The following is an 11,900-nucleotide window of genomic DNA, read 5'->3' as shown; positions in this document are numbered from 1 at the left end:
GGTATTTCCAATTAAAGCATTTGCATACACTTCAGAAAAACCCTTTTTGTTCACAAAATAGTTAATTATTTCAGTTGAAAACTTTACGTACCGTTAACAATAAAGATTAGCACTTAATTTCACATAATTCTGCCAGAAATATTACATATATCTAAAAAAAAAGTAATAAAGAACAATCGCCTTAATGTGTTTTTCATTAAAAAAAAACATGGTTGATTGCTGAAAAATTCGATGGTGAAAACGTACACTTTTAATTTTTATGAGAAATTTATAAATTAATATTTGCAAATATGAATGGATTTTCGCTTTATACGGAGCAAAATTAACTAAATAATGAAACTGAGGTATAGAAAATATATAAATAAAAATTTAATACTGTATTTATCGTGGAAAAAATGACGTTTCCATTTGGAGTAGCGAAAAATTTCCATTTGGAACAGGTTTTGAATTAGCTTAATTTACCCTAAGGCAATCGAAGAAAAGGGAGTCTTGCAGTTTTTTTTCAGGCAAGGGCGTAGAGCGATGGATGGACAGGGAGAAGCCGTTGCCCTCCTCCCTACACGATATTCAAGAAATTAAAAAAAAAAGAATAAAAGCTTTACTTGGTTTTTTCTTCAATCTTGTGAGCTTTTCAAAAAAGCCCAAAATTATTCGATTTAGATTAAAAATCTAAAATTGGTGATTCAGGGAATCGTTTTAAAAACTTCAAATGGGATTTTTGGAAGGACTTTAGGGAAACTTTCGTTCAATCAACTTTTCTCCAAGGAAAGTTAAAATATCTAGAAGAGCTTTTAAATTTTAAGCTTGTCCACATTTGTCCAAAATAATCAAAGTTCAAGTCAAAATTATTTTAGAATTGAATTTATGAAGATCTTTTTGAATTAAGTTTTTGATTTAATTTTTGTTAAAGTTCATTTATAAACGTTTTAGCAAAATTTTAGTAGAAACGTTCTCATTTTTACAAATACTTTGAGATCATAAAAATCGATGTGGATATGAATTTATGGTTAGCTTTAGGAAACTTCTAAAGGAAGTTTCATAAGAACAGTTAAACTAAACTTCTAAACCTTTTCCCTTGAAACAGAAAAAGCTCATATTCACTGTTTTAAAAGCTAATAAAAAAGTTTATCAGCGATCCTAACCATTTAAAACCAATAAAAATTGGATTAAAATAGGATTCATGCGATTTATTCCGACATTTCCAAATAAAATCTCAAGTTTTTTCAATGTGAAAACATTTATTTTGGGACAATATTAATTATCTCCAATTAACTGCATAAGTTAAAAATATATAAAATTATAAATTATATTAAAAAAATATAGCAAACTCGGTTTGCATGCAAAATTAATTTGGAACTAAAGATGAGTGATATAATATATACGGCAATTTTGAATCAAATTTCAGAAAAATTGCAAACTTTTTATTTAAATCAAAATATCTAGGATGTAAATTAACTGACAGAAAGATGATTGTGGAATATGGACCAGAATCTCCTATATAATTTTGCCCCAAAACCTGGGGTGACATGATAACTTATTTTCGATACTGTCGACTGTCGATTCTGAAAAATTTAAACGATAGTTGCTCTTTCTATAACTAATATAGATATTTATGAACAGTCACATTCTTTTAAGAATATCACAATGAATGGACCAATAATGCGTAAAAAGTCGACATTAGCTTAATCTAACTGATGATTTATCGATACTATCTATTCGATAGTGTCAAAAAGTTATCATTTCATCCCTGATCTTATCGGTTGCTCGGTAGCCGAGATAAGACATTTTATTTGTTATGGAACACGTTTTTTTTACCATAGCGGACATTTAGAACATGTGATGAACTAGAACTACAACTGCAGCAATATCAAAGAATAATTGAATTTTGTAAAGATTTTCTTTAAAAACCTTATTTTAAATAACGTAGTCGAGTAAAAATGGTCATATCACTACTTTCGTACTTTCACAGCGTTGTTATGGGGAAAAAAAAATATTTTACGCTAAAACGACAAAATCGAACGAATGGCATAGGGTGAGGTGAGGCTATTTTGAGATGTAGAGTTACATTGTAATACGATTTTTTCTCATATTTCTAAAGAAAACTAGATAAAACAATTGTGGATCTCAATTAAATTATGGCAAGACCCGGCTTCCTTTAGAAATATGCGAAAAAATCCAATATGAATGTAGCCCCACAACTCAAAGTAGCTCCCCCTCCCTAATCTATGAAAAATATTATGTTTGGTCGAAATATAGATATAAATGTCCTCTACAATTATGCCAAAGTAATCAGTAAAATCGATTGAGCAAGAGTCCATATAATTGAGTTTATGTATGTAATATGAAAATTGATTTTTCGATTGTGGCGCCCCTAGCTTTGGTCCTACGAAGTTCAAATGTTCTAGAAAGTTGTAGCGCTTTGTGAGACCTTTAATTTGCGCCTCCGGCGCCTCCACTCGTCAAAATCGGTTTCAGAGAACGCAGAGATATGAGGTTTTGGATTTCGTGAAATTTGACCCCGCATATCTCCGGTTCTATTTTAACCACAGCGAACAATAGCAAATTTTCTTAAAATTGAAATCTTTAAATATCTCGAGAACCGCTTGACGAATGTCTCAATTTTTTTTTAATTGGTCTAAATTTTCTGGACTACAACATAAACATAAAAAATTCAAAATCGCATACCTAGATTTCGAGATAAACTACAAAACGTGATTTTTTAACCGGTTTAGAACCGATTTTTCAAAAAAAAAATAATAGCACAGAAATCGTCGTACGCGCGCGTAGATATATTTAAAAAAATATATATGAAGATATCTCTATTCAAACCAGAGGTATTGCGTACTACGGACGGCCGGACGGCAGCCGGACCCGAAATTGCCGGCTTATGATTTTCGGCATCAAGGATGTTCAAAACATATACCCTGTGAATTTCAGCTCGATCGGAGCACTTTGAGAAAATCCGAGGATTACAATAGGTGTGATTAGAAGGAATCACATCTAAAAATATCGTCAGTTAAATCAGCATTTGTCGTAACTTCCTTTTGACAACTTTTCAGGAGATGAAATTTTCAGTTCAATATTATTTTTCTTAAAAATGAGTCCCGAATGCGATACTTTTGAGTCAAAATAATAAAAGTGGCACTAATAAACTGTAAGTTAACTCGAGAAAATCTTTATAAAATTATTTAAATGCTGCAATATTGAGAAATATGTTAGAAGAAACACAATAATATTTTGTCGTAACTTCCATCGTTTATAAAGCCGTAACTTCCAATGTATGGAGATTCTGGAAGTTACGACAATTTTCAGAAATGCATTAGGGGAAAGTGACCATGCTTTATACTGTAAAATGATTTCCAAGATTTGTGATTATTTTCTGATTACCACACAAACCGAAGCGATTCTTCCACTATGATAAAAAAATGTCTCACTTATTAGATTCATAATCCCACCTCAAATAGTTCCTGAAAAACCTTAGATTTTCCTCAAGAAGAAAATGGAAATTCAGTGGCGATTTTTATACAAGTTGGGTTCGGGGCCTTCCTGTATAATAATTGATTCGACAATTCGGAGGCCCATTTTCACTATAAAAATTTCACCAGATACAAAAAATTGCACATCAATATTTAGACGAAACTCTAATCTATCTGCTTAAATCGTTTGTACGACTGGTTATTAGTTTTAAAATCACTTTTATGTAATTTTTTCTAAGCTATGTTTTTATGAGATTAGGGTACTAGCGAAAACCATTTTTTCACTTTGAGTCCAAGAAAATGTCACTTTGCAACCTTAAAATTCAGGCAACTGGGTTGAATGCTATGTCAATTGTCGATAAAATTGGAGGATTACAATAGGTGTAATTATGAAAGAATCACATCTAATGATAGAGTTACCACTTTTAAATTATCATTCATGGACCCTTTTTAAAATATAGGATGGACACAGGTAGAATTTATGACTTTGTCACCACCCAAAAAAACAGTGTTCCCAAGTAAAAATATTTTTACATAAATATTAATACTGATGAACCCTCTATGTGCCTATGATAGTATTTTTCCTGAACAACGGCATTAATTAACAAATACTTATGAAATATCATGTATCGAAATTACAGTTTTGGACCCATTTTTGATTTTTGCTTCCTGAAACTAGGAAAAAAGTGCTAGGTTCCTAATTTTTTCAGAAAGTGTGAGACTTAGGACCAGCTATTAAAATATATTGCTAAGAGCCACAACTATTGATTAACACAAGAAAAAAATAGTTATTATCAAGCTTGGATCGTATCATGCATGGTCACTTTCCCCTATATCAATTTCAATGACTCTATAGTGATAATAAGCGCCTTTATTTGACTAAATTAATCAATTAAACTCTTATTCCTGTCCCTAAAAGCTTTTATTTCATAAGTTTTATTGAATAAATTTTGTGCGCCACGTCGTTTGTTTTGTTTTGAATTAATGACAGATGGACAGGGATTTTTTCTCACTTTTTTCTCGCAAATATTGAATTAAAATGATTTAATGTAACATTATTCGCACTGTCTTTCGATATTTGGAAGAGTTTATAAACATTTTATATTGAGAAATATTGCAATTTTGCTGCAAATTACAAGCCACGCAAGTAAGCAAAAGAAGTTACGGCAAATGCTGATTATTGAAAATTTTGTATGGAAATTTATCGTAACTTCCCCAAAAATGGAAGTTACGACAAATTCTGATAAATTTTTCTTAATTAAGGGCACTTACGATAATTTTCGTTTTAAATAATTTTTATTGGGCTTATGAACCTTATGAAAGTTTCTTTTTCACAAGTGCATTTAATAAACAAAACTACGCTGATTCCAAATATGTATATATCTCAAAATCGCAAAAAGAAAGTTACGATAAATGCTGATTTAACTGACGATATATATATCTCGATACGATTAATAATAATAATCTAATATCGATAACCGGAGGTACAATGACAGATATTGCTCCTACTAAATTTATTAAATCTTGGAAAACTGTTCAGATTCAGAAGATTTTCCTTTCCCATCTTTTGCACAAAATTAATTGCATAGATTGCAAGAGTACAAGAGTGAAAGCATTTCAAAGACCGTTAAATATGAATTTACGCGGTTTTCGCTCAAAAAATTGAGCGACTTTTCTCAGTTTTTAGTACTCACGCCCCTCCATTGACAATGTCAAAATGAGAGGGAGATTGTCAAAGTCAGCTGATAATTTCACAGTTCACTAAAAAAGCATCGCGTCGAAAGGCGGAAAAAAGTACAATATTTCATAACTTCATCATAAAAAACCATCAATTACGACATGGAAAATGAAAAGGTAGAATTGTGTGAAAGTTTAATAAAGTGGCTGCAGTGTCTCAAATTGAGCGGAGCCCATGGGAACGCACGGGAGATGAGTGATGGTGTCGCGTAAGTATTTTGCGTATTTTGATTTATCTCGTATTTTAACTCATTAATTGCTCGAAAATCTTATGAATTTGTCTATTGCCCTATTCATGGGGAATAATACAGAATGGCCCAGGCACTGAATCAAATAGCACCAGAACATTTCACAGGTAAGTCGGGAGAGAAAGTTTGGGTTTTTTTGTTGTGAGGCTTTTGAACAGGTAATCTCTAAAGAAAAATATCTTTCCGGAAGATTCTTGGTTGTCGAAAATCAAGACAGACGTCAGTCACAATTGGAGACTCAAAGTCAGCAACCTCAAGAAAGTGGTTGAGGGTGTCTTTGACTATTACATGGATGTCCTGAACCTCAATCTCTCGGATTTTGCCAAGCCGGATGTTATGCGTATTGCTGAGAAGGCAGATAAAGCTGAACTCACCAGACTCTTACAGCTTATACTCGGGTGTGCAGTGAATTGTGCTGAGAAGCAAGATTATATCACACAGATCATGGAACTGGAGGAGTCTCTGCAGAGGAATATCATGCGAGCTCTGCAGGATCTCGAGGAAGCCTGGCAAGGATCTTGTCCACCCATCAGCACCATCAGCATTCAGCAGTTCGACGTGAAGGCTCTGCAAGAGGAAAGGGATACACTAGCTCAAAAATGTCACGAGATGGAGAGTCAAATTGCCTTCCACTTGGAAGAGAAGACAACGATGCAGCAGGAAATTACGAAACTCAATCAATTGGTGGAGAAAATGGAGTCTCCGGCAATTGGTGATGATGGAACATCAATTGGACCAGTTCAGCTTGGATCGGCCAGATACAATGACCTCAGGAAGCAACTAGACAGTGTAAAGGACGAATTGCTACAGGCTGAAACAGCCAGGGATGACCTGAAGATGAAGTCACGACAGCAAGAGATTGAAATCATAAATCTCCAGGCAAAAGTTGATGAGCTCCATCAGGCTTCCGTGGAATTGAGTCAGCTCAAGGATGAAATAGACGTATTGAGAGAAGCCAGTGACAAACTAAAAATCTACGAGACCCAATTGGCCACATACAAGAAAAAACTTGAAGATCACAGTGATCTGAGGAAGCAAGTGAAGATGCTGGAGGAGCGAAGTGCAGAATATCTGCGACAGAATATTCAGCATGAGGAGGATTCCAAGAAGTACTCAGGACTCAAAGGTCAAGTGGAACTCTACAAAAAGGAGGTGAGAGATTCCTGCAAAATTTCTTCCTGAATTTCTCTTTGACAATTTCTCTTTTCATAATCCCACAACGCTCCAGATACAAGAACTGCACCTAAAACTGGACACTGAGATCAGCAAGAGTGCCAAGATTGAGTTTGAGCTAACCAACATGGAAGGAAATCTCAGTGCTTTGCAGCGTGAGAAGGAAAATCTATTGATAGAGAGAGATACTTTGCGAGAAACTTGTGACGAATTGAGATGCACTCAGGGTTCCAGCGATTCCACCAATACCATTTCCCGTGAGATTGTGTCGCCCACGCTCAAGGACAGAATCGACCGACTCGAGGCTGAGAACAAGGCACTGCGGGAGGGCCAAGGTGGTCAGACAGCTCTAGCGGTAAGATCTTAACTGCTGACTTTCAAATCATTTTGCAGAGTTTTTTGCTTTACGATTATAAAAATTCCCAGCTATTGTAATCGATCAAATATTTCACCTCAATTGATCAGGCTGAAATTTTGCTCGAAATATGCTTACGACTTCAATGTAAATGCAATTTAACCCATTCCTTACCATGGTATTATACATCATACGCAAATTGAGTGATTTTAGATGACTTATTCCTGAGCAACAGATATTCGAATTGCTATCGGGGAAGAATTTTTAGTTTAGTTCTTCAAATTACTTGGAAAAAATAGCCCGACAGAGATAGAAATACATTTTGTTGGTCTTTTGTCGCTTGGTGGAAAGTCATGCAAAATTTTTGCTCAAAATGGCGGACAGAAAATACGACATCCCGTCGAATTTGTTAAAATTGGCTCTCATCTTCTTTCCTGAATTCAATTCTGGTTGCCAATTTGTGTTCTTGGATAGTTACTCTATCTAAATCAATAAAGTTTGTAGTGAATTAATGTACAGAATTTAAATTCAGTGACCATTAAGACGCGTGTTTGAGGGCGGCTCCCCGAGCCCCCATGAGAGATAAAAAAAATTTCTGTTCAAAAAAATCATCTATTAATTAGTAAGGAAATAATTCCAAAATATGAACATTCTATCTCAAGTATTTCTAGTACATTGACTGAATGGGTTAATTGCATTTGTTCCTTTGAATAGTAAATCGTGTCCGTCGCATCTGCCAGTAAATAATAATAATAATAAATACTAGCACAACATTCCATGAAGGAACGAGAATTTCCCGCAGGGAGATTTCTAGGCATACATTTTTTTTTTCTTGTACGAAATGAGATTGTCAGTCCCATTCCCGTGAAAACAAGTGCAGTGAAGATCACTGGATGTTATCCGAACACTTAAAGCCAGAAAAATTCCTGGTGACTTAATTCTTTCGTCTCTTTTGGGACTCTGTGTTCCCATGGAAAAAAGTTTTTTTTTTGACTATCTAGAATCGATAAAAATCCGATTCTTGTGGATGATAACAAACTATAAAGATGTCCAAATCTAGGATATTTTTTGCAGGAACCCAATTAACTCCTGAGCTTAGATATTTTTGGTCAAATATCGTGAGTTTTCGATTTTCTGCTTCCTTGCCGATATTGTGAATTTTTTAATATTTATAGACCAGAATAAGGAAAAAACTCTCGGGGTTAATAAGTGTGATAGGGTAAAGGCTCATAATTTTGTCCAATCTGCTTATAAGCATCGATGTTCCAAGTTCGAAGTGCGATATTTTCAATACTAATTGACTTTTTTTGTTGGTCTCTTTTCAGAAGTGTTGTTTAGAAAGTTGGCAAGGGTTTATTGTCTGTTTTTACTAAAATTAGTCTTAATACGCTTAAAAATGAATTGATATATGGAGGTAAACTTGACTCGAAATTTGGACAACTTGGTTATTAATTTGGACATCTTGGCTGTAAATTTGGACAGCTAATCCGCCTCAACAGGATGCCCATTGTTCTTCATTTCATGAACCAATCTTACCAAGTCCTCTTCCTGTTCATGTAAGGGAAACGTAGAATTTCACAAGAAGCCCGGAAACTTTCCATATCATTTAATAAAATGAGTTAACTTCGATACTCATCCAAGTACGTGCGGATTCGCTCATTCCCTAGCCTTTCCGGGAGCCTTTCAAGGGTTTTCTCACTACATCTCTTTCATAGAGATGATGCTCCTTTGTTTCTCCAGCCATTTGTCCAACCTAGTCACCACAAAAGCTAGAACTTCACGAAATTTCGTGAAAAAAACACCTGTCCAAAATAAGGAGCATCACCTCACTGGTAAATGTCTTAAAAAATTTCCCATTTTTCACACGAAAAATCTAATTCACAAGGCAAATCTGACTTTAGGTATAATATACAAATTTTGTTCGTTGAACATTTTTCCTACGATATTTCGGCAAAAATTAATGTAAAACTTCAGAAAATGGAATTTCATTTATTAATTATAGTTAAAAATGAAATTATTAAAAGATATCAACCTAAATTTGGTCGAAAATAAATACCCTAAGCGCTCAATTTATTGAGTGGAATTATACTTATTTCCGCCCTAAAAAACAAAATTCTATTATATTTCTAAAAATACTTAGAATAAAAAACCAAAATGTCGATTTTTTATGTTGGCATGAAAGGACGTAATGGTCTACGTCTGAATTTTTTACATTTCTTTTTTTTTTGTTGAATTTCTTTAAGAATTAGCGTGAATGGTGGAAAGCGAGACACTTAAGAAAAAATTCAAATTCAAATGCATTTTTAAACTGAATAAATAATTATTTTTTACCATTTTTTTTGTATCATGGGATTCTTTGACAAATATTTTAACAGAATCTTAACAGTTGTTATTAAATATTGCAACCGAATAATCGAAAAATTCACGGAAATTAAAAAATAACACATTTTGAAAAAATGGACAAAAGTTTGGAAAGTTGGACAAAAACTTTTGGAAAGTTGGACATAGTGATATTAATGACAAAATATCATACAAAATATGTAGAAAATCAAATGTTGAGGGTTTTCTCTGTATACTTGCACATTTGATGGTTATGCTAATCCCTCCCTTATGTCCGGGTAACAGTTGAGGAACGCTAATTACCAAGAACTTCCTGGACGTCCAACCAAAAAGAGGTTCTGTAAATTTCACAGACGCCTCTCGCTGTCCAGCAGTTATAGTTTTAAAGCGGATGCAATTTTTATCACATTTCAATTCCCCATCCGCCCAAATCCTTTTCCACTTGCTTTGGAAGTTCTGTAGAGGCTCCTCTTTGTCTTTCTCCAGGAGTTTTTGCGATATTTACTATACATTCTGTCAGAAAAAGTGGTCTTCGGAATCTGGAAATCTTTGCAGCCTTTTCCAGGAGATTTTCTCCTTATCAGCTTCTAACTGCTGTTGCAACTATTTCTCCGGATACTTAAGGATCTTTGTCGTTCTTGTTAACATGATGTCACTGCACAAAATCACCAAATTCAATTTCAAAATCAACTTGTCCAAGATTTCATAAAACTTGTTTTGAATGCAACACGAAATTAAATCACTTTTCTATCCTTTTTAAATGTTATATTTCACAAATATTTTTTATTTACCTTTTAAATGGATGTATGTCCTTCGATTTTCACTGCGGACTTAACAATATTTCTCAAATTATGCCGAAAAATCAAACAAAACACTTTGATATTTTCCTAGCAAGTTCCATAATAGAGAAAATGACAACTACCGTGTTAAGGTTATGAATATCACGCATGCAATACATTTTTTAAATTCTTCTTGCAAGTCACCCTTTGATTGTTTTATAACGATTTTTGCATTTATAACTTCTGAAATAATCATAAAATTAAGTTTAATAATCTTTTTATTGAAAATTTAAATATTTAATTGATTTATTATCAAGTTTTTAAGGAGCTGTCTCACAGTCCACACTGCTTTGTCTCGCTTTAGGCAAATGACCCTATGGGGTGGAATTATACTTATTTCCACCACCGTATTTATGGTAAATTTCATGAAACCATCATTATATTGTAAAATCATATCATAACTAAGACAAAACATGGCAAATTTGAGAAAAAAAATCTCTTCATTCGAAAAAATGAAAAATGTCGATAAACTTTTTATGAAATTTAACTGCTGCCCGAATTAAAAAGTATCCCGATCTTAAAAGAGCCGAATTAGTGAGAGTCTACTGTAACTACGACTATGAAAAACTATGAAAAGGACTCACCTAGGCTCTCCTCTGCGATGCTTGGGAGTACAAGTTGTTTTTTTTTCTTCTGTAATGTACTTTTTCTCTCAATTTTTTACGTTTTTAATTTATGTTAATGTTCTTAATTCACCACTCAATTCTCTTGTGTTCAAATTTAGCTGCTAAATCCAGCAAACGCAGCAGATCCTTCGTTATTTTTTATCGCGTTTTTTTTTCTTAATCGTAAACAATGCCATCTAGTGAGAGCATTCTGTGTTGGTTTGCATTAAGAATCTCATGTACAAAAAGCTGATTGGGGTTTAGCATTAAAATTAAAATGCATATTGAATTGCAGATTTTTAATGCCAGCAATCGCTTTGTGTATTTCAGGAGCTTTTGGATGAGTCACAGCAGAGGACGGAGAAGTTGAGGGAGCAACTGAAGCAAGCCAATCAGAAGATCCTAACGCTGACGCAAGGTCAGACAGATGAGAGTAGTGCTAAAGGGAATCTTGTGGGACAGCTGCGTCAGGCACTTGAGCTGAATGAGCAGAGGGCATCTCAGGTGGAAGAGTCTCAGTTGCAAATGAATAATCTGCAAGCCAAGGTGGCACAGCTCGAGACTGCTCTGGCCAATCGTGAACAAGAATTGACTACAGCTGAAACACGATTTAGAAAATGCATGGAAAAAACCAAGGAGATTATCAAGAGTCTCGATCCGAGATTGGCAAGTGAGGTGTCACTGTTGGATCAGGGCAAGGCAGCTGATCCTGAACCAGAAGCCCGAAGTGGTGGTGGTATGAGTCAGACTGAGGAACAATTGGTCACATCGGCTTTCTACAAATTAGGCTTGGCACGTCAGCGTGAGGCCATTGATGCTCGATTGGCACTACTCAGTGGATCTGGACAGAGTTTCCTGGCACGCCAGAGGCAGCCGGTACCACGAAAACCGGCTGCTTCTTTTAAGACAAAGTAAAAAACAATTCCACCAAGGAACAAAATATAAAAAGTGCCTTGGATCACTCTAATCCCCCTTAGCAATTTTATCACACCTTTTATCATTAGCATGTATCCACCATTTCACTGTATTTATTAAATTTTTATTATAAAAGACACACGAATAAAAAAATGTTCATTTTCGTGGAAAATTTGAGTTTTTTGCGGGAATTTTTTGTACTAAAAAGGGGA

The 11,900-nt window shown here is 34.4% G+C and overlaps 1 protein-coding gene across 1 annotated transcript; it reads left to right on the top strand.

The window, feature by feature from the left end:
- The first annotated feature begins 5,179 nt into the window (after positions 1-5,179).
- On the top strand, positions 5,180-11,860 carry LOC129805807 (protein hook). Its single transcript, XM_055853980.1, has 5 exons — positions 5,180-5,422; positions 5,525-5,568; positions 5,652-6,613; positions 6,690-6,989; positions 11,104-11,860. The coding sequence occupies exons 1-5, from the start codon at positions 5,316-5,318 to the stop codon at positions 11,686-11,688; spliced, it is 1,998 nt and encodes a 665-aa protein (XP_055709955.1). The 5' UTR covers positions 5,180-5,315; the 3' UTR covers positions 11,689-11,860.
- Positions 11,861-11,900: the final 40 nt, after the last annotated feature.

This window comes from Phlebotomus papatasi, chromosome 3 (assembly GCF_024763615.1).
Source record: "Phlebotomus papatasi isolate M1 chromosome 3, Ppap_2.1, whole genome shotgun sequence".
NCBI classification, from domain to species: domain Eukaryota; kingdom Metazoa; phylum Arthropoda; class Insecta; order Diptera; family Psychodidae; genus Phlebotomus; species Phlebotomus papatasi.
The sequence above is the reverse complement of the archived record's forward strand: the minus strand, read 5'-3'. Positions and strand labels throughout refer to the sequence as shown.

Coding starts and splice junctions, on each gene's coding strand:
- LOC129805807 (XM_055853980.1), top strand. CDS start 5,316: ATGGAAAATGAAAAGGTAGAATTGTGTGAAAGTTTAATAAAGTGGCTG. Junction 5,423..5,524: donor GAGATGAGTGATGGTGTCGC/GTAAGTATTTTG, acceptor GGAATAATACAG/AATGGCCCAGGCACTGAATC. Junction 6,990..11,103: donor GTGGTCAGACAGCTCTAGCG/GTAAGATCTTAA, acceptor TGTGTATTTCAG/GAGCTTTTGGATGAGTCACA.